This window comes from Martes martes, assembly GCF_963455335.1.
Source record: "Martes martes genome assembly, chromosome: 10".
In the NCBI taxonomy this organism is placed as follows: Eukaryota; Metazoa; Chordata; class Mammalia; order Carnivora; family Mustelidae; genus Martes; species Martes martes.
In genome coordinates this window covers 54732110-54758929 of record NC_137898.1, presented here as the reverse complement: position 1 = coordinate 54758929, position 26820 = coordinate 54732110, and the positions used below count along the sequence as shown (strand labels likewise).

The 26820-nt window shown below is 38.9% G+C and overlaps 2 protein-coding genes across 2 annotated transcripts; both read left to right on the top strand.

Annotated features, from left to right (window-relative positions):
* Positions 1–2100: 2100 nt before the first annotated feature.
* Positions 2101–3060, top strand: LOC308350839 (olfactory receptor 56A3-like; the record flags this gene model as incomplete). Its single annotated transcript, XM_080816312.1, has 1 exon — positions 2101–3060. One exon carries the CDS (start codon positions 2101–2103, stop codon positions 3058–3060), a length of 960 nt encoding a protein of 319 aa, XP_080672438.1.
* A 13793-nt stretch (positions 3061–16853) lies between these two features.
* LOC308350071 (olfactory receptor 56A3-like) lies at positions 16854–17801 on the top strand (the record flags this gene model as incomplete). Its single annotated transcript, XM_080815071.1, has 1 exon — positions 16854–17801. The coding sequence occupies one exon, from the start codon at positions 16854–16856 to the stop codon at positions 17799–17801; it is 948 nt and encodes a 315-aa protein (XP_080671197.1).
* Positions 17802–26820: the final 9019 nt, after the last annotated feature.

Genomic DNA, 26820 nt, shown 5'->3' with positions numbered 1-26820 from the left:
ATTCACTCCACTTCAAATTTATTGAAATGCTTGAATCTGGTTATTGATGTATTTCATTTCAACTGAAAAGTTCATATGTCTCTGTCTCATTCTCATTCTTCTTCAACCTGGAGCTCTGGTTCTGTGTTAGACATTCCCAATCCATCTGCTATTTCTCTTACATATTCTTCAGTATTTTCCATCTGTTTTCATTTTCCTCCCATCTTCATTCTCAGTAGATTCTTCTGACCACCATTCTGAGAGTAACTGACCCTCCCAATAGCTGGCTCTAATCTACTGTTTAATTCACCACTGAGTTCTTATTGTTAATATTATTTACTTTTTAAGTAACAAGATACTTTTTAACTGTATCTTCTTCTTTTTTAAATCTGCCCTGTTACTTTTTAAAGACTCCAGTGCCCTGATCAAAATATTAATTCTGGATTTCATCTTCTTAATCCCAGGAAAATAAAAAGGTAGAGTAACTCTGTCTAATCAGAATCCCATGTCCTTGCTCCTAAATATACATTTGCATTTTCTCTGTATCCGTTGGAGCTTCATTTTAAAAAAATTCTCAAGTTCAATCTTCTAGATCACTGATTATCTTTCTAAGTATGACTAATCTATCTTTAAATCTACTTCTTTCAATGTTAAATTTATGTTTTTTTTCTTTCTAGGAGATACGACTGATTTTTCTTTTGAGTGTGTTTATTTTGTTATGTATCTTTTCAAGACTTTTTAACTTAAAACATTGTAAAGATAATGCTTTTCAATATCCTTCATCAAATAACTCCAATATTTTAAGTTTTTGTAACTTATATTTGGCTATCAGTCATCCTTGTGGGCTTTTACTCACAATCTGCTTATTTTTAAAAAAAATTGTCTTTTTAACACATGCTTCTGGTAAATTTCATTACCACAACTCAGTTTCTTTAGAATTTTCTGTGTTGAGATTCTCTGAGGATCTCAAGAAATGATTTAGGTTTGTTTCTGTTATTTCATGAAACCACTACCAATCCAGCTGTTGTTGTGAATTCAGGCTGCAAAGTCACATGAGGACCAGCCTGTGGTTCAGTATTTATGGAGACTATTTCCCCCATATTAGAAGCTTTGAGGTAGTCAGTTTTATAGAAAGTCCCAGGTGGGAATGAGGGATAAAGATGAAGAAATGGGCTTATTTCTATTGTATGCCTTTTTATTAAGGACGTAGTTTTGTAAAGCCCTATCTAAATAGTAGGGGATCTCCTACTACATTCTCCACCTGCTTGAGCCTAGATTTACCTTCTGTCCCTGCATTTTAGATTTTGAGCTCCCCTAGGTAATGGAGATGGGTGCTTAAGTTCATGGAGTGCTACAAATGCCCTCACATTGAAAGCCAACATCAATATTTGATTTTAATGTTTCAATTTCATTCAATCCTTAGCCTGATAATTCTCTTTTTGACCAGCTTATGGGTCAAAATTTGAATCTTCAAGACATTCAAATATAAATATAGGCATAAGTACAGGTATAAGTTAGGTGTAGATATATGTATGAGTAGGGAGCTAGGTATTAATAAAGAGAGATTAGATATAGACATAATCATAAAAATGAGTTGTTTATATCTTCAGTGGGAAATTGGCTCTAAGTACCCCAGTTCATCTTGACACTGAATACTATCATCATTTACTTCCTTAGGATCTTAATAGTGGATCCCACCAAGCTCTTGGAATGCATTTCTGAACCTTATAAAATTTAAACCAAAATGTTCTCTCAGCCTTTGATTTTGTGTGTTTCATTTAAATAAAATTTGATACTTAATTTTTTGATACTTAATTTTTGATTCATTTAATATTAACCAGGCAATCAAACTGAAAATATACATTCATGCAAGAGAAACTGTAAGATGAAATACAGATGAAAGAACAAAGATGAGGAAACATTATATTGTATATTCAACAAATGTCTACTAACCACCACACATGTGCCAAAAAAATTGTGCTAGGAACAAGGGTGGTGGGGTAGGTGTTACCCTCATAGATTTTATAAGCTAAGTACATAGTCATCAGAGTCTATGATAGATTAACTCCTTCTCTCTTCTTTAGTTACTCAAAGACATCTGCCTTACTAAAGTCACTGCTGATGCTACCTTATAACAGCAGCTACCTCTCTGTTGAAGTCTCCGACTTCATCCTGAATTGCTTTGTCAGGTCCCCCAGCTGGCAGTACTGGCTGTCTCTGCCCCTCAGCCTCCTCTTCTTCCTGGCCATGGGAGCCAATGCCACCCTCTTGATCACCATCTGGCTGGAGGCCTCTCTGCACGAGCCCATGTACTACTTACTCAGCCTCCTCTCCCTGTTGGACATTGTACTCTGCCTCACCGTCATCCCCAAGGTCCTGGCCATCTTCTGGTTTGACCTCAGGTCTATCAGCTTCTATGCCTGCTTCCTCCAGATGTACATCATGAATTGCTTTCTCGGCATGGAGTCCTGCACATTCATGGTCATGGCCTATGACCGCTATGTGGCCATCTGCCACCCACTGAGGTACCCATCCATCATCACTGATCAATTTGTAGCTAAGGCTGCTATTTTTATTTTGGCCAGGAATGCATTTCTTATTATGTTCATTCCCATCCTCTCTGCCCGACTCCATTATTGTGGGAAAAATATAATTGAGAACTGTATCTGTGCCAACCTCTCTGTGTCCAAGCTCTCCTGTGATAATGTTGTCCTTAACAAAATATACCAGTTAATTTTGGCCTGGACTCTTCTGGGCTCTGACCTCATCCTCATCTTCCTCTCCTATATCTTCATTCTAAGAGCCGTTCTTAGACTCAAGGCCAAAGGGGCAGCTGCCAAAGCTCTGAGCACATGTGGCTCTCACTTCATTCTCATCCTTTTCTTCAGCACCATCCTTCTGGTTTTTGTTTTTACCCATATTGCCAAGAAAAAAATTTCCCCTGATATCCCCATCTTACTTAATGTCCTACACCATGTAATTCCTGCAGCTCTCAACCCCATTGTCTATGGGGTACGAACCCAGGAGATTAAAGAGGGGATTAGGAAATTACTGAGGAGAGTGGGAAAGAGCAGTAACTAATTGTGTTCTAGCTTGACTTTTCTCAACCATGACCACTCAAATCACAGTTGAAAAGCAAGAACTTGGAGATAAAATTGCAATCCTCATCCTCTCTCTGGACAGGCCTGAAGATATGAACTGCATGGTTTCCTCTTACCCACAGTCATATCACATCTCTTTCCTTCCATCATTTTCAGGAAGTGACTGAGGATATAGATGTAAAAGTCTCATCATGGTACCCAGACCAGGGGCTATGAATTTTCATGAGCCGATTATCATACTTCATCATCTGTTCTTGAATAAAGTCCCTTTTAGAGTCAGTGTGATGGAAAATCCATACTCACTTAAAGATGTGTGGCTGATGGGAAGTATCAGAACTTAAAGACAGTGCATTGACTTTGAAAAAGTAAAATGAGATTAAAAACAACTGTTAAAAAATGTTTAAAATAACCATTATGCTTTAACCTTTCCCTCAGGCATTCAAACATGTTTTGAAAGTTATTTTACATCCAGCGTTGAACTAGAAATGGAACTCTAACATACATAAATCTTGATCCTATTACCCTAAAGTCCTGGGGAGGGGGGGAGCCAAAAACATGTAAAATCACTGTAATAAGAATTATATTAAAACACATAAATAACCCCAGAAGAGAGGGGAATTCATTTCTATAGGTGGGGACTCTTTTATATATCTGATCTCCTTCAGCCCTTCAGTCAAACCTGCCTCCCTAACAGATTCTCAAAAATATGAACCACATTCCTATCTCTGGGACTTTTTGCCTGTTGTTCCTCTGGACACATATCTCCTTCCCTCAGGTCCATTGGGTCTCCCTAACCCCAGTATTTAAAAATAGTATCCAACAAAAAAAGGGAGTCAAGAAAGCAGAGGAGTAGCTGACTGAGATGACATTGGGTCACAGGAGTTCAGCTAGATAGTTATCAAACCATTCTGAACACCTACAAACCCAACAATGCAAATCTAGAAACAGAAAATCAACCACTTTCTGAAAGGTAGGACTTGCAGAGAAGCGAATCCAAAGTCACTGGAAGACAGATCATGGTGAGAGGGGCTGGCTCCTGTCAAGTGGTGGAGCAACCGAGCACAAAATCCGAACTTTTATAAACTTTTATAAATCTGCTTCACTGAGGGACATCGCTCCAGAGGCTAAGCATGTGTGGAGTCCTGAGACAGTGTGCTCTCAGGTCCTACGGGGTCACTGAAGGATCAGGGGTGTCTGAGTGTAGCAGAGCTTGCAAGTATCAGAGCAGGGAAGCTGACTACAGAGATGGAGTCAAGGAGTGAGCTCTCAGCTTGGGGTTACCTTAAACTGTGATCTGCGGCACAGTGGGACCACTGCTCTTTGAGTAGGGACCCCCACAAGTGGCAGATCCAGAGAGTCTCACCTTCCTGCTCTGGAGTAGCACCATGGAAGGAATCTTCTGAGTTTGGAGACACCAAACGTGGCTGCACATCAGAGATAGAAATGCTCAGTCATAGGCTGGGTGAGCTCAGAGCAGGACCAGAGACTAGGGAGATGGGAGTGATTGACCACTTTTCTCCAAGGGAGCACTGAGGAGTGGGCCCATGAGCTCTCGGCTCCTCCAGGCTGGAGACTGGGAGGCCACCATTTTCACTCCTGTCCTCCAGAGCTCTATGGAAAGCATTCAGGGAACAAAAGCTCTCAAAAGCACCCAAGCAGATTACTTAGCCCGGCCCCTGGCAAGGGCAGTGCAATTCCGCCTCGGGCAAAGATATTTGAGAATCACTAAAACAGGCCCCCAGAAGATCAGCAAGAACATCCAGCCAAGACCAAGCTCACTGATCAAGGAGAACAGTGGAATTTCAGAGGACAGGAAAACAAAGCACAGAATTCATGGATTTCTCCCCATGATTCTTTAGTCTTGCAAAGTTAATTAAATTTTTTTAATTTTATTTTTTCTTATTCTATTTTTTTAACTTTTCTTCATTCCTCTTTCAACGTTTTTTTAACAAGTTTATCTTAACAATGTCTTTCTAAAAAATATATATATCTTTTTAAACCTTCATTATTACAGTCATATTTTATCCTTCATTGTATCTACCTTTATTTTTTGTATACATATACGGTTTTTTCCTCTAAAAAATCTTGGGATACAATTTCTTCTAATAGATCAAAATATACTGTAAATCTAGCACAAGGCTATGTTCCAGTCTCCAGACAGAGCAAATTCTCTCCCTTTTATTTTTCTTTCTTTTTCCAAACAACTTATCTTATCAATTCCTTTTTTAGAATTTTTTTTTAATTTTCATCTTTACAGTCATGTTTACCCTTATTCATCATGTTTACCCTAATTTTTGTATATATATGTTTTTCTTTCTTTAAAATTTTGGGAAGTAGTTTCTTCTAAGAGACCAAAATACATCCAAAATCAAGTGGGTGGCTCTGTTCTATTCACCAGTCTAATATATATATATATATATTTCTTTAATTATTTTTACAACTTTTTAGCCCCCTTCTTCTCTCCGCAATTTGGGGTCTCTGTGATTGGGTTAGCGTACATTTTTCTGGGGTCTTCGCCACCCTCTAGTATTTTATTCTTTCATTCATATATTCTTTTTTGGACAAAATGACAGGGCTGAAAAACTCACCACAAAAAAAAAAAAAAGAACAAGAGTCAGTACCAAAGGCTAGGGACCTAATCAATACGGACATTGGTAACATAGAGTTAGTAACATTGGTAACATAGAGTTCAGGATGACGATTCTCAAGGTGCTAGCTGGGCTCAAAAAAGGCATGGAAGATATTAGAGAAACCCTGTCTGGAGAAATGCAAGCCCTTTCTGGAGAAATAAAGGACAAAACAAAAAAGCTATTAATGAGGTGCAGTCCAAAATGGAAACTTTTACTGCTAGGATAAATGAGGAAGGAGAGAAAATTAGTGGTATAGAAGACCAAATGACAGAGAATAAAGAAGCTGAGCAGAAGAGAGACAAAGAACTACTGGACCATGAGGGAAGAATTCGAGAGATAAGTGATACCATAAGATGAAACAATATTAGAATAATTGGGATTCCAGAAGAAGAAGAGGGGTGAGGGCAGAAGGTATTTTGGAGCAAATTATAGTAGAGAATTTCCCTAATATGGCAAAGGGAACAAGCATCAAAACCCAGGAGGCACAGACAACTCCCCTAAAAATCAATAAAAATAGGTCTGCACCCCATCATTTAACAGTAAAACTTACAAGTCTTAGTGACAAAGAGAAAATCCTGAAAGCAGACCAGGACAAGAACTCTGTAACATACAATGGTAAAAATATTAGATTGGCAGCAGACTTATCCACAGAGACCTGGCAGGCAGGAAAGAACTGGCATGATATATTCAGAGCACTAAATGAGAAAAACATGCAGCCAAAAATACTATATCCAGCAAGACTATCATTGAAAATAGAAGGAGAGATAAAGAGCTTCCAGGACAAACAAAAACTAAAAGAATTTGTAAACGCCAAACCAGCTCTACAGGAAATATTGAAAGGGGTCCTCTAAGCAAAGAGAGAGCCTAAAAGTAACAGACCAGAAGGGAACAGAGACAATACACAGTAACAGTCACCTTACAGGCAATACAATTGCACTAAATTCTTATCTTTCAGTAGTTACCCTGAACGTAAATGGGCTAAATGTCCCAATCAAAAGACTCAGAGTATCAGAATCGATAAAAAAACAAAACCCCTCAATATGCTGTTTACAAGAAACTCATTTTAGACCCAAAGACACCTCCATACTTAAAGTGACAGGGTAGAAAACAATTAACCATACTAATGGACATAAAAAAAAAAAGCCAGGGTGGCAATCATTATATCAGATAAATTAGATTTTAAGCCAAAGGCTATAATAAGAGATGAAGAAGGACACTATATATCATACTCAAGGAGTCTGTCCAACAAGAAGATCTAAGAATTTTAAATATCTATGCCTCTGAGATGGAAGCAGCCAACTAAACCAATAAATAACAAATCAAACAAACACATTGACAATAATACAATAATAGTAGGAGATTTTAACACCCTCCTCACTGAAATGGACAGACCATCCAAGCAAAAGATCAACAAGGAAATAAAGGCCATAAATGACACACTGGACCAGATGGTCATTGCAGATATATTGAGAACATTCCATCCCAAAGGAACAGAACACACATTATTCTCTGGTGCACGTGGAACATTCTCCAGAATAGATCACATCCTGGGTCACAAATCAGGTCTTAACCAGAACCAAAAGAGTGGAATCATTCCCTGCATATTTTCAGAACACAGTGCTCTGAAGCTAGAACTCAAAGACAAGAAGAAAGTTGGAAAGAATTCAAACACATGGAGGCTAAAGAGCATCCTACTAAAGAATGAATGGGTCAACCAGGAAATTAAAGAAGAATTAAAAAATTCAAGGAAACAAATCATAATGAAAACACAACAGTTCAAAATCTTTGGGACACAGCAAAGGTGGTCCTGAGAGGAAAGTATATAGCGATACAAGCCTTTCTCAAGAAACAAGAAAGGTTTCAAGTACACAACCTAACCTTACACCTAAAGGAGCTGGAGAAAGAACAGCAAAGAAAACCTAAACCCAGCAGGAGAAGAAAAATAATACAGATCAGAGCAGAAATCAATGAAATAGAAACTAAAAGAATATTAGAGCAGATCAATAAAACTAGGAGCTGGTTCTTTAAAAGAGTTAATAAGACTGATAAACCCTTGGCCAGACTTATCAAAAAGAAAAGAGAAAGGACCCAAAGTAATAAAATCATGAATGAGAGAGGAGATATCACAACCAACACCAAAGAAATGCAAACAATTATAAGAACTTATTATGAGCAACTATACAATTTTGACAATCTGAAATAAATGCATTTGTAGAGCTGTATAAACTACCAAAACTGAACCAGGAAGAAATAGAAAACCTGAACAGACCCAAAACCAGTAAGATTTGAAGCAGTCATCAAAAATCTCCCAAGAAACAAGCACCCTGGGCCAGACGGCTTCCCAGGGGAATTCTACCAAACATTTAAAGAAGAATTCATACCTATTCTCCTGAAACTGTTCCAAAAAATAGAAATGGAAGGAAAACCTCCAAACTCATTTTATGAGACCAGCATTACCTTGATCCCAAAACCAAAGACCCCATCAAAAAGGAGAATTAAAGACCGATATCCCTGATGAACACAGATGCAAAAATTCTCATCAAAATACTAGCCAATAGGATCCAACAGTACATCAAAAGGATTATTCACCACAACCAAGTGGGATTTATTCCTGGGCTGCAAGGTTGGTTCAATATCCACAAATCAATGTGATACAATACATTAATAAGAGAAAGAACAAGAACCATATAACACTCTCAATAGATGTTGAAAATGCATTTGACAAAGTACAGCATCCTTTCTTGATCAAAACTCTTCACAGTGTAGGGAGAGAGGGTACATACCTCAATATCATCAAAGCCACCTATGAAAAACCCACAGTGAATATCATTCTGAAATGGGGAAAAGCTGAGAGCTTTTCCCCTAGGGTCAGGAACACGGTAGGGATGTCCACTATCACCACTGCTATTCAACATAGTACTAGAAGTCCTAGCCTCAGCAATCAGACAACAAAAAGAAATTAAAGGCATCTGAATTGGCAAAGAGGAAGTCAAACTCTCACTCTTTGCAGATGATATGCTACTTTATGTGGAAAACCCAAAAGACTCCACTCCAAAATTGCTAGAACTCACATAGGAATTCTGTAAAGTGTCAGGATATAAAATCAATGCATAGAAATCAGTGCATTTCTATACACCAACAGAAAGACAGAAGAAAGAGAAATTAAGGAGTCAATCCCATATACAAGTGCTCCCAAAACCATAAGATACCTAGGGATAAATCTAACCAAAGAGGCAAAGAAAATGTACTCAGAAAATTACAGAGTACTCATGAAAGAAATTGAGGAAGACACAAAGAAATGGAAAAACGTTCCATGGATTGGAAGAAAAAATATTGCGAAAAAGTCTATGCTACTTAAAACAATCTACACATTTAATGCAATCCCTATCAAAACACCATCAATTTTTTCAAAGAAATGGAACATGTAATCCTAAAATTTATATGTAACCAGAAAAGACCCAGAATAGCCAGAAGAATGCTGAAAAAGAAAGCCAAAGTTGGCAGCATCACAATTCCAGGCTTCAAGCTCTATTACAAAGCTGTAATCATCAAGACAATAGGGTACTGGCACAAAAACAGACACATAGATCAATGCAACAGAACAGAGAGCCCAGAAATGGATCCTCAACTCTATGGTCAACTCATCTTTGACAAAGCAGGAAAAGAATGCCCAATGAAAAAAAAGTCTCTTCAACAAATGGTGTTGGGAAAATTGGACAGCCACATGCAAAAGAATGAAACTGGACCATTTCCTTACACCGCACACAAAAATAGACTCCAGATGGATGAAAGACCTCAGTGTGAGGCTGGAATCCATCAAAATCCTTGAGGAGAATACAGGTAGCAACTACTTTGACCTCAGCCACAGCAACTTCTTCCTAGAAATATTGCCAAATGCAAGAGAAGAAAGGGTAAAAACGTATTATTGGGACTTCGTCAATATCAAAAGCCTTTGCACAGCAAAGGAAACAATTAACAAAACCTAAAGACAACTGACAGAATGGGAGAAGATATTTGCAAATGACATATCAGATAAAGGGCCAGTATCCAAAATCTATAAAGAACTTATCAATCTCAAACCCTAAAGAACAAATAATCTAGTCAAGAAATGGGCAGAAGACATTAACAGACATTTCTGCAAAGAAGACATCCAAATGACCAACATATACATGAAAAAGTGGTCAACATCACTTGCCATCAGTGAAACACAAATCAAAACCTCACAATGAGATACCACTTTCACCAGTTAGAATGGCCAAAATTAACAAGTCAGGAAATGACAGATGTTGGTGAGGATGCAGAGAAAGGGGAACCCTCCTACACCATTGGTGGGAATGCAAGCTGGTGCAGCCATTCTGGAAAATAGTATGGAGGTTCCTCAAAAAGTTTAAAATAGAGCTACCCTATGACCCAGCAATTGCACTACTGGGTATTTACCCTAAAGATACAAATGTAGGGATCTGAAGGGGTATGCACACCTGAATGTTTATAGCAGCAATGTCCACAATAGCCAAACTATGGAAGAACCTAGATATCCATCAACAGATGAATGGATAAAGAAGATGTGGTATGTATATACAATGGAATACTATGCAAACATCAAAAAACACAAAATCTTGCCTTTGCAATGACGTGGATGGAACTAGAGGGTATTACGCTAAATGAAATAAGTCAATCAGAGAAAGACAATTATTATATGACCTCTCTGATATCAGGAATTTGAGAGGCAGGGTGGGGTATTGTGGGGGGTAGGGAGGGAAAAAATGAAACAAGATGGGATCGGGAGGGAGACAAACTATAAGAGACTCTTAAAATCACAAAACAAACTGAGGGTTGCTGGGGGTGGGGGATAGGGAGAGGGTGGTTGGGTTATGGACATTAGGGAGGGTATGTGCTATGGTGAGTGCTGTGAAATGTGTAAGCCTGACGATTCACAGACCTGTACCCCTGGGGCAAATAATACATTATATGTTAAAAAAATAAAAGATGCATTGAGATTTTGTCAATATGCAAGTAAATGAAAATTAATAGTAAAAGCAGGTAAAGGATGTCAACATATAATTCACAGTATGAAAGCCACAAATGGCTTAACAGTATATGTACAATGCTCACTTATTGGGAGAAAATCAAGTTAAAAATAGTAACATACTGGGACACCTGGATGGCTCAGTTAAGCATCTGTCTGAGAGGCAAATATAACGAGATTAGACAGAACATGGAGTAGATGTTCCTCTTCAGTCCAGATCTGTGCTCTATTCCATTCCTGAGTCAGTATGGCTGAAGTAGTCTGAAAATTGGGTAGTAGAGACTGCATCCTGTCTCAGGTAAGGAGGCACATGTGACAACATGTGCTCTGGGACCTTCCCTTTTGTCCTCCTCTTGCCTTTTCCGAGCTCTTGCTGGGTGGTGTCAGAGATGCAGAGAAGCAGAAATTTGTTCATAGGAGATTAATGAGCAGAGGTTGTTGGGGAAGTATGTCATCTGGAACTCAGATCAATTCAGAGGTTTCCTCAGTGAAAGATCCCAGGGTCTTGGAATCGAATCCCACATCTGGCTCTTTGCTCAGCAGGGAGCCTGTTTCACCCTCTGTTTGCAGCTCACTACTTTATATCCTTAATCTCTTCTTAACTCAATAGCATGAAATGGTGTAAGGAATGTGAAAAATAAAGAAACTGTAGGACTTTCTAGTGAGATTTTATAAATATTTTGGAGAGAGACTTGGTGATTTCTAGTGAAATTAAATACTTTATATGGTTTGATTTAATAAAAACTCCTCCATATATACCTAGTGTAAGTCTATAAGGAGAAGTGTACAAGGATATTGACAGCAACAATATTTCTGATAACAATTAATTATAGGCCATTGGGGCCTAGACTACTACATTAAGAGGAAATATGCACAGAATGGGAATTGAACAACAGTCAAAAATGGATGGATATTTAAAAATTAGTGTTAAGTGTAAACAAATAATAACATCAGATTTATAAACCAGTGACATTTGTACAAATTCAATTTCCAACTTTTGTACCATAAACAAACATGTAATTAATAAGCATACCTAATATTGCATTAAAAATTCATCTTCAAATCCTAAGCCAAAAAAAAATACATAAGATTAATTTAGAAAGACATATTTTAAGGTCACCTGAGTTTTCACGTCCCTGAAGGCAAGAGGAATAGGAGCGATATTGAGATATACAGAAGACAGACAGGTAAAAATAGAGTAGAAGAAGGCCTTTAAAGAGACTGATGGTGATGGTACAGCACAGGGAACATAGTTAATGTCATGTAATAGATTTGCATGGTGACAGATGGTAGCTACATCTGTGGTGAGCACAGCATAGTGTATAGACTTGTCCAAACACTATGTTGTATACCAGAAACTAATGTAACATTGTATATCAACTAAACATACTAGAAAAATCAATGAGAACAAATTAAGAAAAAATAAAGAAACTGATCATGTTTGTTCCCATTATTGGAGAGGTATGAATAATTTACATGAAGTTCAAAATGAAATTTTTTAGAAAGGAAAAAATTGTTTCCTATTGTACAGTTGTATACAGATCCCATTTAAAACATTTTTCACTATAACAACATTTTCTATGAGATTTTCTCTCCAAAAACACGTTACACTTTCACTAGAATACTTTTTTAAGGTTCTCTTGCACTATTATTATCATTGTAATGCAATGATAAAAGCCATGACAAGTTAACCTCAATCCATTTGAGAGCATGTTTGGGAGGGCTTATGTAATAATTATGTGCAGGAAGCCTATGAGAACTTCTGAGTGAGCTTATTGGACCCATGGAAGGCACTGAGTATGCATGTGCACTTGGATAGATGGGTGTATCACACCTACACCCAGGAGACTAACTGCCTACAAAGCACATAGCCAATGTAAGACTGGATTAACAGATCTCTTTACTTTTAGAAAGAAAGAAAATCATTTTCTTCTCACACCTGCCTACCCTGAGGGCATTTGGGACCCAAGAAGTAGGGATGGGGAAGTTCCCAGAGCGCAAAGTCCCTGAGGCTCTGGAGTTATAACTACACCAGATACCTAAGGAACTAACCAGAACTCCGATATCAGTGGGGCCAGACACCCTGCTCACATCCTCTAGAGGTGAGTCTGTTTAGAGGGTGCCTGAGAGGCAGCTATATCAAGATTAGCCAGAACATGGGGTAGATGTTCCTTTTCAGTCCAGATCTGTGCTCTGTTCCATTCCTGAGTCAGTATGGCTGAAGTAGTCTGAAAATTGGGGTAGTAGAGACTGCATCCTGTCTCAGGTAAGGAAGCACATGTGACAACATGTGCTCTGGGACCTTCCCTTTTGTCCTCCTCTTGCCTTTTCTGATTTCTTGCTGGGTGGTGTCAGAGATGCAGAGAAGCAGGAATTTGTCCATAGGAGATTGATGAGCAGGGGTTGTTGGGGAAGTGTATCATCTGGAACTCAGATCAAAAAATTCAGGGGTTTCATCTGTGATTATGAACACGTAGGAGCTTTAAGGCAAAGAATATGCCCACAGATGCTTGAATCATGGCATAGGAATTAAATTTAATCTATACAACTTCAGATATTGAGGACACAGACCACAGTTGGAGGGTCCCTGAGACTCAGAAGGTAGCAGATTTCAACTCAATAAAGAATTTATAAAAGCCACTGCTGCTTGAAAACAGAAAATTATGCATAGACCATAGAGGCATCTGTCACTGGTTCGTTCAGAATAATGATGTCTGAAACGATACTTGGGAGAGATGTTTCACAATTGTGTCTGTACTTATGGAGTTAGGTGGTCCTTAACAACACCTCCTCTTCTTCAAACAGAGCTTCCACAGTGCTATGCTGGGGACTCGTCCTGCAACCTGGGGAAAAGCTTGTCCCGCAGGGTCTCTGTTTTTGTCCTTTCCCTTCAACTTCACTAGCTTCTACATCCAGTCCCCACCTGGAACCAGTAGACATTAACTCTAATCCTTGGGCCTAGTATTGCCATTGGCTACCTCTGATTGCAATTCAAGATTGAAAGAGGAGAGGGGAAGAAGGACATACATGATTTCAGATGCTCTACTTCTAGGGCTGAGTAGGTTGTTCAATACTTGTTGGATAAATTATGGATTGAAGAGCATGTAGGAACATCTAGAGAAACAAGGAGAAAGGAAGAGTTAGTGAGTGGAAAGAACAGATAAAAACTCCTCTTATGTTGTCCTCAGAAATTTCATCCTAGAGCTAGAAATAATTATCACAAAGTTCTTCAGGAGACAAAGAGAATGTGCTTCTTCCTCTATGGATACTGCATGGACACTCATGTTTGAATTCCCATTTTTTCCATTTGGCTGTACCCTCCAAAGTTCATTTCAAGATTTTCCCTCCTTCTATGCAGTGAATTCCTAATTCCTCCCAAGAATACTCTGAAGCACCTGAAGAAGAGAAGATTCTTGGACATGGTGAGATTTTGGGCTCTGACTTGTAAGAATTAAATTTCATAATTTTGCAGAGAGGAGTACCAGCAGATGCAATGAGCAAGATCAAAAGACAAAATATAAATGATGAAAGTGGTGATTAGAGGGAGTATTTCTCAAATTTAGGATCATAAGTTATACATGCTGAGGGTCATTTTGGCAAGGTCTGGGCTAAGCAGATGATATTAGGTAAATCTCAACTTATAAGTGAATATATACAACAAGAAAAACTAAAAGAAAGGAAGAGTTTAATGAACATAGTGCCCAAAACAAAAGAAGGTCCTTTGCTTAGCAAATCAAAACTGGATATTATTTTTCTATTTTCTGGTTCTTATTTTTATGCCTTTCAGTACATGCAGCATCTCCAGTCTTTGTGAGCCACTCGACAAATGCAAAGTATAATCACTAGACAAGAGGACCTGGGTCATATATCAGAACTTAAAGACAGTGCATTGACTTCGGAAAAGTAAAATGAGATTAAAAAGCAACTGTTTAAAAGCAACTGTTAAAAATGTTGAAAATTACCTACACATATGAAGATGCATTGGCAATTACTTGGCAGAAACCCTACCCACCAAATTAAAATATCTTTTTATTTTTTTGTTTTTTTTAGAGATTTTATTTACTTTTTTGATAGAGAGGGATAGAGAAAGAGAGGGAACACAAGCAGGGGGGAGTGAGAGAGGGAGAAGCAGGTCTCTTGCTGAACAGATAGCCCAATATGGGGCTCCATCCCAGGACCCTGGGATCATAACCTGAGCCAAAGGCAGATGCCTAATGACTGAGCCACCCAGGCACCCCTTAAAATGCCTTTTTAGAAAAAATGAAAATTAACTAATGTTAAAGCCAGGATATGATATTTTAATCTCTGATTAAAGCCAGCTATAGTTGAAAACTCAGAACAATGATGTCATGGAGAACTAGAAACATGAACCTGACTTCTTATTTTCTGCCAGACTCTGCTATCACTTCTGCATATTATAGTTAAATTGTCATCTGTTAGTCTAGGTGGTCATTAAAGTACGAAATACAAGAAGGAAGAAACTTTTAAGTACAAATTTAGAGACTCACCTGTCACAAAGTAGATTTCCAAATAATTTTCTCCTTCTCTTTAGTTGCTGGAAAGACATAACAGTTCTCTTAAAAATAGAACTTGAATGAATCAAAAATGTATAAATGAACCATATTACCTCACTACTCTGTACTGCTTAGTGATAGGAATATCTGAGCAGGATGGCACAAAGGATGAACACATGAATTCACGTGGCTCTAGATGACTTGCTAAGACTATGGGTTTCACTCAATGAAACAAATTCTAAATTCATGTGTCTTGTCTCTTCAATAAATGGTGCTGGGAAAATTGGACAGCTATGTGTAGAAGAATGAAACTTGACCATTCTCTTACACCATAAACAAAGATAAACTCGGAATGGATAAAAGACCTCAACGTGAGGCAGGAATCTATCAAAATCCTAGAGAAGAACATAGGCAGTAACCTGTTCAACATCGGCCACAGATACTTCTTTCGAGACATGTCTCCAAAGGCAAAGGAAACAAAAGATCAAAAGCTTCTGCACAGCAAAGGAAACAGTCAACAAAACAAAGAGGCAACCCAAGAATAGGAGAAGATATTCACAAATGACAGTACAGACAAAGGGCTGATGTCCAAGATCTATAAAGAACTCCTCAAAATCAACACCCACAAAACAAGTAATCACATCAAAAAATGGGGAGAACACATGAACAGACACTTCTCCAAAGAAGACATACAAATAGCTAACAGACACATGAAAAAATGTTCATCAGCATTAGCCGTCAGGGAGATTCAAATCTAAACCACATTGAAATACCACCTTACACCTATTAGAATGGCCAACATTAACAAGACAGTAAATAACAAGTGTTAGAGGGGATGTGGAGAAAGGGGAACCTTCTTACACTGTTGGTGGGAATGCAAGTTCCAAAGTGGTGCAGCCACTTTGGAAAACAGTGTGGAGATTCCTTAGAAAATTAAAAATACAGCTTCCCTATGAACCTGCAATTGCACTGCTGGGTATTTACCCCAAAGATACTGATGTAGTGAAAAGAAGGGCCATCTGTACCCCAGTGTTCCTAGCAGCAATGGCCACAGTCACCAAACTGTGGAAAGAAACAAGATGCCCTTCAAAAGGTGAATGGATAAAGAAGATATGGTCCACATATACAATGGAATATTATGCCTCCATCAGAAAAGATGAATACCCAACTTTTGTATCAGCATGGATGGGACTGCAGGAGATTATGCTGAATGAAATAAGTTAAGCAGAGAGAGTCAATTATCATATGATCTCACTTACTTGTGGAGCATAAGGAATAACACAGAGGACATTGGGAAAAGGAGAGAAGTGAGTGGGGGAAATCAGAGGGGAAGATGAACCATGAGAGATGGTGGACTCTGAGAATCAAACTGAGGATTTTGGAGGGGAGGTGAGTGGGTTTGGGGTGAGCCTGGTGGTAGGTATTAATGAGGGCACGTATTGCATGGAGCACTGGGTGTGATGCATAAACAATAAATCCTAGAACACTGAAAAAATAAAACAAACTTTAAATTTTAAAAACTCATGTGTCTTGAGTCTGTAGCTAATTTTTACTTTAATTTTACAGATCACTAAAAGAAAACTATAGAAATACATGACAAAAGATGATAGCACACCAAAATGGCAATAACTCCATTGAGGTTTCAGACTTCCTCCTGAATTGTTTTGTCAGGTCTCCCAGCTGGCAGCTTTCTTTCTCCCTGCCCCTCAGCCTCCTCTTCCTCCTGGCTATGGGAGCCAATAGTATTCTTCTGATCACCATCCGGATGGAGGCCTCTCTGCATGAACCCATGTACTACTTACTCAGCATCCTTTCCCTACTGGACATTGTACTCTGCCTCACTGTCATCCCCAAGGTCCTGGCCATCTTCTGGTTTGACCTCAAGTCCATCAGCTTCTATGCCTGTTACCTCCAGATGTACATCATGAATTGCTTCCTTGCCATGGAGTCCTGCACATTCATGGTCATGGCCTATGACCGCTATGTGGCCATCTGCCACCCACTAAGGTACCCATCCATCATCACTGACCAATTTGTAGCCAAGGCTGCTGTTTTTATTTTGGCCAGGAATATTGTTTCTACAGTGCCTATCCCCATTCTATCATCACGACTCCATTACTGTGGGAGAAATGTCATTGAGAACTGTATCTGTGCCAATATGTCTGTCTCCAGGCTTTCCTGTGATGATGTCACCATCAATCGCCTCTACCAGTTTGCTGGAGGCTGGACACTGCTAGGATCTGATCTCATCCTCATCTTCCTCTCCTACAGCCTCATCCTTCGAGCTGTGCTGAGACTCAAGGCAGAGGGTGCTATGGCCAAGGCCCTGAGCACATGTGGCTCCCACTTCATTCTTATCCTCTTCTTCAGCACCATCCTTCTGGTCTTTGTCCTCACTCATGTGGTGAAGAAGAAGGTCTCCCCTGATGTGCCAGTCTTGCTCAATGTCCTCCACCATGTCATCCCTGCAGCCCTCAATCCCATTGTTTATGGAGTGCGAACTCAGGAGATCAAGCAAGGAATCCAGAGACTACTGAACAGAAGGTGGTAGTGAGGACAACTGGATCTCTCCATTCCTAATTCAGGATGAGTTTTGAATCAATAATGGGTGAGTGGGCAAAAATTCATTATCTATGAGTTACAATCTCAAAATGGGTAAATTACATATTGTTTCTTCCTAAATAAACTTAAGTGCCGTAATAATTTCCCTTTCATTTCTCCTTTAATATACTTAAACTCTTTTGCTGTTCCCATACATGATTTCCTGTTTTGACGAAATAGTGGGGATCCTTCAGGCAGGTTCTAAACAGAAATTTATGTTCCTAAATATACACCTGTTAATATGTCATGCCTTTACATTAGTGAATATACAAGTGTGGATACTTTGGGGTAAGCTTCTGTAACATGTAGTGCATTCTTATTCTTATTTCCATGGAAGGGAACATATTGGAGACAAAGAATAGGAGTGAAGTTTCAGTCCCAAATGATGAAAAGTTGCTAGTGGTCTGTAACTGGGTATACAATTAGGTGACATTAGGAAATGGGCATGAGAAAAGGAGAGGGTTTTTGCGTGGATTTCTCATTTGAGCAACAATTAGCAATGAGTTTGATTAGATTCTAGAGACTTCTAATTTCTCTTCACCAATGGGTTTGTGCTTTGAACATTTATCTTTGGATCCAGGCTGTCATAGTTTATGGTATGCACACACAGCTCTGCTAATGAGTTAATGATTGCATAAGGATTGTAAGACATGGTTAAGTAATAATAATTAAAATGTGGGAAACATAATCCCTGAACATTGTTTTCATATGAATTGGACCATTTCTAAGCACACTTTGTGTTCTAGGAATTCTGTTACCTATTAAGACACAAAAGTAGAATATTGCTGCTGTTAGGTGACCAAAGTTTGATTAGGGGGAATACAAATATGAGGCTTAGAAATAGAATAAGTTACCTACAGGAAGTAGGGTATCAGGCAATATAATATACCACTAGATATAGAGTTAAAGGTCTGAACTGTAAACCTTGCACAACTACTACAAAAAGGTGGGTTCTAAGACAAAAATAAGGCCTTCTCATTATGCTTTATATTACTCATCTGCTCCACCTGAGAACAGTGAATAATTTGTTTTAGAAGATCCTTTCTAAATATAAGATTCTGTGCTTCAATAACAACCTGTAAGTGTATTTCCTTGTTTCACCATGGAAGGAAAATCTCTCAACAGTCTAAAACGAATACTCTCACCAAAATCTGGGTCTTACACCCTTCACTACTTCATCCTTAAACTAATTAAGCTTTCATTCAGCAAAACTCCCTCCATTTCTTTGTCTTCTCTATCTCACAGTGAAGAACAATAAATTGGTATTTCAGTCTCTGCTCCTTGATATCACTGTGAGCTACATTTGAGTAATAAACATAAATTCATGTAATTAAGAAGGAATAGCTAATAGCACATAATCAACATTTGAACTGGGAATAATATATTTCTCAATAGTAAAAACAGAATGTCCATATCCAATTAGATTCATACAATAGATGTCTTTTTTCTTTGGTACTTCAAAAAGGGAGTTGAGGGAAATTGGAAGGGGAGGTGAACCATGAGATACTATGGACTCTGAAAAACAACCTGAGGGTTTTGAAGGGGTGGGGGGTGGGAGGTTGGGGGAACCAGGTGGTGGGCATTAGGGAGGGCACGGATTGCATAGAGCACTGGGTGTGGTGCAAAAACAATGAATACTGTTACGCTGAAAAGAAATAAAAAATTTTAAAAAAAAGAATGTAAAAAAAATGAATTCCCCAAAATCTCATTCTCTCACACATTTCAACATAAGAAAAAACGACTTGGTTTAAAGTACACATAAAACCAACAGGAAGGTCTTACAAAGATGAACATATAATATGCGAAGGTAAATATTAGCTACAATCTCCTAGGGAGTATTAAAGGTCTACCAGTTTTAATGTTATCGCATATTAACATCTACTCATCAAGGGACCAAGAACCTTCAGGACTAATCTGTACCAGGGTCACATTGTACAACAAACCCAGATCTCCCCAGTTACCTGTTAGAAAACTTGAACACGGAATGCACAAAAAGGGCTACTTCAGGGTATTCAAAGCATGTATTATTCAAGACTGAAGAAAATTTAACACAAGTCTTGTCTTCCAAAATAAAGTGGTAAAATCTTTATATTTAAAAGATATATTTTTGAAAGCTGTGCATTGTTGTGTTTATATGCAACTGTTACACATTTATGGCTCCCATTAAAGCAGTATTGACACAAAAAAAGTGGTATTGAGAGGTTCATTTCATAAACAAGGTGAACAGATTAATGATGGCTTTATCCCAAAAATAACTGATCCTAATAAGGATCTCCTCTAGAACAGTGCTGTCCAATGTGAGCCACACACTTAATTTTAAATATTTTATTTATTTATTTATTTGACAGACAGAGATTACAAGTAGGCAGAGAGGCAGGCAGAGAGAGAGGAGGGGAAGTAGGTTCCCCACTGAGCAGAGAGCCCAATGTGGGGCTCAATCCCAGGACCCTGGGATCATGACCTGACCCAAAGGCAGAGGCTTTAAACCACTGAGCCACCCAGGCGCCCCCACACACTTAATTTTAAACTTTTTCATAGCCAGCTCATTTTTTGGCTTCTTACAACACATAGCCCTCAAATCCTGCAGTGACAGATTTGAAATAAAGCCATATATAAACCTTGGAAGTCAAAGAACTAAGGAAAAATGTAAATAAAGACTTTATTTATGAAAAGGCAGGAATATTAGTGCTGGGGAACACAGTAGATGTTAGCATCAAACGTTTCTCAAAAGGTAGATGAAAATAATCACACATTATAATACTTTAAACTTTTCTTAACACTATTTACATGTACATATGAGTATTTATTTTTTGCTCTATTATTTTAATAAAATGTATTTTATATGGAATGTTTACTAGTGAAAGTGTTGTGATTATTCAGTAAAACATATGAGTAGGAAATCAGTCTCTTCAAACCAAATAGCAATATCCAGAAAATGGTAAAGCTCCAATTTTCTTGGGGACACTCTGCAGTTTACTCACACATTACCTGTAATTGGATACTTCCTTCAAGGACCTGACAAAGTGAGACAGATATTTGGGGGCAGACTCAACTGACACTGGATACTGGCCCAAGAGAACAAAGCAGAGCACATACAGAGAATGGTCATGACCCTTGAGGCCTAGATCATACTATCTGCAAAATATACATTTACACCTAATATAGACAAATCCTTGTTATGGTGCTAGGGTTGAAGTAGTGAGCAAGATAGGCAAGACCCATGTTTATAACTGCAAAGTGTTTGCGCCTGGGTAAGACAGAGGTCCAAGAAGCAAAGGGAAATATCAATATGCAGGAAGGACATAGCCAAAGAGAAGCTAAGTTAGAGTTCTAAGAAGGTGGGCGCTTGGCAGAAAGTCGGGGCCCAAATCTAGAATAGGATTTGAAGTTCTAGCAGGATACTGTAATAGCAAATTCAGTCTGAGCCAAAGAAATGACACAATTGTATAAACTGAAAACATTGGCACTAAAAAAGAGGAGGCCCTTCATGAAAAACACACACAATCCAGAGAAAATGTATCACAGTGAAATCTAATAGAAATGATAACTCAATATTAAGACCTCTGCTTTCTAAAATATCAATCAAATATTACTTTATTACTCAAGCATGCCTAGATTAGGTGTCACGTAGGGGAAAGCTGACACAATCATAGAAATGCAGATCTTGCTGCAACTGGTAGAACCTAAGGAAAGAATAACAATCTAATTCCAGGACTCAGGGCATACCATCTTTTGTCAGAGAATTTTTGAGCTTTCTGGTTATTAATGAAATATTTGTGTACATTTTCTTTTACATTTTACATCTCTTTACATTTTCTTTCTACATAACTGAAAATTTTGCTTGAATGTTCTGAGCTCTATTTTGTATATATGAAGGTGAGGTTACTGGCAATGCTCTATGATTCTACTGAATGCTTTAATTCTTAAAAAAGAGGTACTGCCTATACAAGGGCTTTTATAGCAGATTTCATACTATGGGATGGGAGGAATGAAAGCCATAGAAATGTAAACTCTTTAAACTAAAAAATGGAAAGAAATAATGTTTTAAACAATGTAGAGTGACCTGATGACTGATGAGATAATATACCTAACCTAGCATTTGTATAGTTCGTAATTGAAGGCATAGGCAGAGACAAAGTAGAGGAGCAAAATATAATGATAACATACCAGGGTTTATAAAATATGTGAAATAAAATGTATGGCAAAAATGAAAGAATGAGGGGTGCCTGGGTGGCTCAGTGGGTTAAATCCTCTGTCTTCGGCTCAGGTCATGATGCCTGATCCTGGGATCGAGCCCTGGATCGGGCTCTCTGCTCAGCGGGGAGCCTACTTCCTCCTCTTTGCCTGCCTCTCTGCCTACTTGTGATCTCCATCTGCCAAATAAATAAATAAAATCTTTTTAAAAAATGAAAGAATGAGAAGAAGAGGTAAAGGGGGAAAAAAGAAGGGGTGAAGTGGAAGTAAACTTTTATGAATTTGTATTTTATACATGGAGTAGAACAATATTAGAAGGTTGACTATGATAATAGAAAGATGCATTTTTAAACACTGCCACCGACAACAGCAGAAATTTTCTTTAAAAAGTTAAGTTTTTAAGGTCTTATAGTCTCTGTTGCAACTGCTCTACCGCATAGAGGAAAAGAAGCCATGAGTCGGCATCAATCACATCAATATAATAAATGTATATGGTTAAATCAGTGGATAAAGAAGGGGTGGCAATTTTAGCCCCCAGAACTCATTTGGCAATGTCCAGAGACATTTTTGCTCATTACAACTGTGGGCACAGATGAGAGTTAGGGTGTAATGATGCTACTGACAGCTAGTGACTGGGAGGCCAAGAATGTTGTTAAATATTCCACAATATATAGGACACACACACACACACACACACACACACATTGTCTGACCAAACTGAAATTAAAAGCTGAGAAATCCTGGTCTAAATAAATAAAAAGCACAAATAGACATATGGGATTTGGAAGAAAGAAAAAAACTAAGTCTCATCTATATGCTATTCACGAGAAATTCACTTTCAATATAAAAGCACAGGCAGGTCATTAACAAACACTGCTGGGCTAACTGGAAATCTATCTGCAAATAAATAAATGAACAGATTGATAAATCAAGAAAAATTCTTTGCACCTTTCACAAAAAAATTAACTCAAAATGGATCATGGATCTCAATATAAAAGGCCAAAATATAAAAGTACTAGAAAGTAACATAGGAGAAAAACTAGGTGACCCTGGGTATGGTGATTCCTTTTTAAATAAAATACCAAAGACAAAATCCACAAGGGAAACTATTAATACACTGGATTTCACTAAAATTAAAACTTCCAAGGTGCACGGGTGGCTGTGTTTTAAGTGTCCAACTCTTAAATTCACCTCAGGTCATGATCTCAGTGTCCTGAGATGGACCACTGCCACTAGGCTCCACGCCTAGGGAGTCTGATTCCTCCTTCTCCCTCTCCCTCTGCCCCTACCCCAGCTCATATGCTCTTTTCCTCTCCCTCACTCTCCAGTAAATAAATAGATAGACAGATAGATAGATACTTAACATGTTATTAAATTAAATTAAATTATTAAATTAAATTAATTATTAAATAATTTAATTTAATTAATTAAATTAATTATTGATTAAATTAATTAAATTAAACTTCACACAGAAAACCAGTGTCCAGAGAATGATATGATAAGTCATACACTAGGAGAAAATATTTGCAAAGAACACACAGAACACACATCACCAAAGACATGCACAGATGGCCAAAATAATAATTATTATTATTAATTAATTACTTTTTAAAAAGGAAAAAGAAAACTTCTCTACATCATAGGTCATCAGGGAAATGCAAGTTAAAACTACAATAAGAGGGGGAGGAGGCAAGATGGTGGAGAAGTAGAAGGCTGAGATGACATAGGGTAGCAGGAGATCAGCTAGATAGCTTATCAAACCATTGCAAACACCTACAAATCCAACAGGAAATCGAAGAGAAGAAGAGCAACAATTCTAGAAACAGAAAATCGATCACTTTCTGAAAGGTAGGACCTGCGGAGAAGTGAATCCAAAGCGATGGGAAGACAGACCGCGGGGGGAGGGGCCAGTTCCCGGCAAGCGAAGGAGCAATGGAGCACAAAATCGGGACTTTTAAAAGTCGGCTCCACAGAGGGACATCGCTCCAGAGGCTAAACTGGGGGGAAGCCCAGGCAGGGTCAGCATAACCCCACGTCCTATGGGGTCACAGAAGGACCAGGGGTGTCTGAGTGCCACAGAGCTCGCAGGTATTAGAGCGGGGAAGCCAGCTACAGCAGCAAAGCCGAGGAATGAGCTCTCAGCCCGGGGTTACCTTGTGCCGGTCCCAGGCTGAGTGGGCTCAGAGTGCAGCCAGAGGCCACAGAGACAGAAGCGACCGGGGCTTTTCTCCAAGTGCCAGCAATTGACTGCTTTACTCCAGGTGCGAACAGAGGTCAGAGAGGCAGAGGAGGTTGGGCGCTTTTCTCTGAGGCGCACTGAGGAGTGGGACCCCAAGCTCTCAGCTCCTCCAGGGCGGAGACTGGGAGGCCACCGTCTTCATTCCTGTCCTCTAGAACTCTATGGAAAGCGCTCAGGGAACAAAAGCTACCGAAAGCAAACCCGAGTGGATTACTTAGCCCGGCCCCTGGCAAGGGCGGTGCAATTCCGCCTGCGGCAAAGACTCTTGAGAATCACTACAACAGGCCCCTCCCCCAGAAGATCAACAAGAATCCCATCCAAAACCAACTTCAGTCACCAAGAACAATGGAATTCCACAGCAGGAGAAAGCAAATCTTATCTGGACAAAATCACAAGGCGGAAAAACTCGTCAAAAAAAAAGAACAAGAGGCAGTACCGAAGGCTGGAGACCTAATCAATACGGACATAGGTAACATGACAGATCTAGAGTTCAGAATGACAATTCCCAATGTTCTAGCCCGGCTCGAAAAAGGCATAGAAGATATTAGAGAAACCCTCTCCAGAGAGATAAAAGCCCTTTCTGGAGAAATAAAAGAACTAAAATCTAACCAAGTTGAAATCAAAAAAGCTATTCATGAGGTGCTTACACCGTACACAAAGATAAACTCGAAATGGATAAAAGACCTCAACGTGAGACAGGAATCCATCAGAATCCTGAGGAGAACATAGGGAGTAACCTCTTTGATATCAGCCACAGCAACTTCTTTCAAGATATGTCTCCAAAGGCGAAGGAAACAAAGGCAAAGATGAACTTCTAGGACTTCATCAAGATAAAAAGCTTCTGCACAGCAAAAGAAACAGTCATCAAAACAAAGAGGCAACCCACGGAATGGGAGAAGATATTTGCAAATGACAGTACAGATAAAAGGTTGATATCCAGGATCTATAAAGAACTCCTCAAACTCAACACACACAAAACAGATAATCATATTAAAAAATGGGCAGAAGATATGAACAGACACTTCTCCAATGAAGACATACAAATGGCTACCAGACACATGAAAAAATATTCATCATCACTAGCCATCAGGGAGATTCAAATCAAAACCACATTGAGATACCACCTTACACCAGTTAGAATGGCCAAAATTAGCAAGACAGGAAACAACGTGTGTTGGAGAGGATGTGGAGAAAGGGGAACCCTCTTACACTGTTGGTGGGAATGCAAACTGGTGCAGCCACTTTGGAGAACAGTGTGGAGATTCCTCAGGAAATTAAAAATAGATCTTCCCTATGACCCTGCAATTGCACTGCTGGGTATTTACCCCAAAGATACAGATGTAGTGAAAAGAAGGGCCATCTGTACCCCAATGTTTAGAGCAGCAATGGCCACGGTCGCCAAACTGTGGAAAGAACCAAGATGCCCTTCAACGGATGAATGGATAAGGAAGATGTGGTCCATATACACGATCGAGTATTATGCCTCCATCAGAAAGGACGAATACCCAACTTTTGTAGCAACATGGACAGGACTGGAAGAGATTATGCTGAGTGAAATAAGTCAAACAGAGAAAGTCAAGTATCATATGGTTTCACTTATTGGTGGAGCATAACAAATAATATAGAGGACAAGGGTAGATGGAGAGGAGAAGAGAGTTGAGGGAAATTGGAAGGGGAGGTGAACCATGAGAGACTATGGACTCTGAAAAACAACCTGAGGGTTTTGAAGGGGCGGGGTGGGAGGGTGGGGGAACCAGGTGGTGGGTATTAGGGAGGGCACAGATTGCATGGAGCACTGGGTGTGGTGAAAAAACAATGAATACTGTTACGCTGAAAATAAATAAAAAATTGGAGAAAAAAAAATGGAAGCTCTAACTGCTAGGATGAATGAGGCAGAAGAAAGAATTAGTGACATAGAAGACCAAATGACAGAGAATAAAGAAGCTGAGCAAAAGAGAGACAAACAAATACTGGACCACAAGGAGAGAATTCGAGAGATAAGCGACACCATAAGACAACACAACATTAGAATAATTGGGATTCCAGAAGAAGAAGACAGACAAAGGGGAGCAAAAGGTATATTGGAGACAATTATTGGAGAGAATTTCCCTAATACGGCAAAGGGAACAAACATCAAAATCCAGGAAATGCAAAGAATGCCCCTCAAAATCAAGAAAAATAGGTCCACACCTCATCACCTGATAGTAAAATTTACGAGTCTTAGGGACAAAGAGAAAATCCTGAAAGCAGCCCGGGAAAAGAAGTCTGTAACATACAAGGGTAAAAACATTAGATTGGCAGCGGACCTATCCACAGAGACCTGGCAGGCCAGAAAGAACTGGCATGATATAGTCAGAGCACTAAATGAGAAAAACATGCAGCCAAGAATACTATATCCGGCTAGGCTATCATTGAAAATAGAAGGAGAGATAAAGAGCTTCCAGGACAAACAAAAGCTGAAAGATTTTGCAAACACCAAACCAGCTCTACAGGAAATATTGAAAGGGGTTCTCTAAGCAAAGAGAGACCCTAAAAG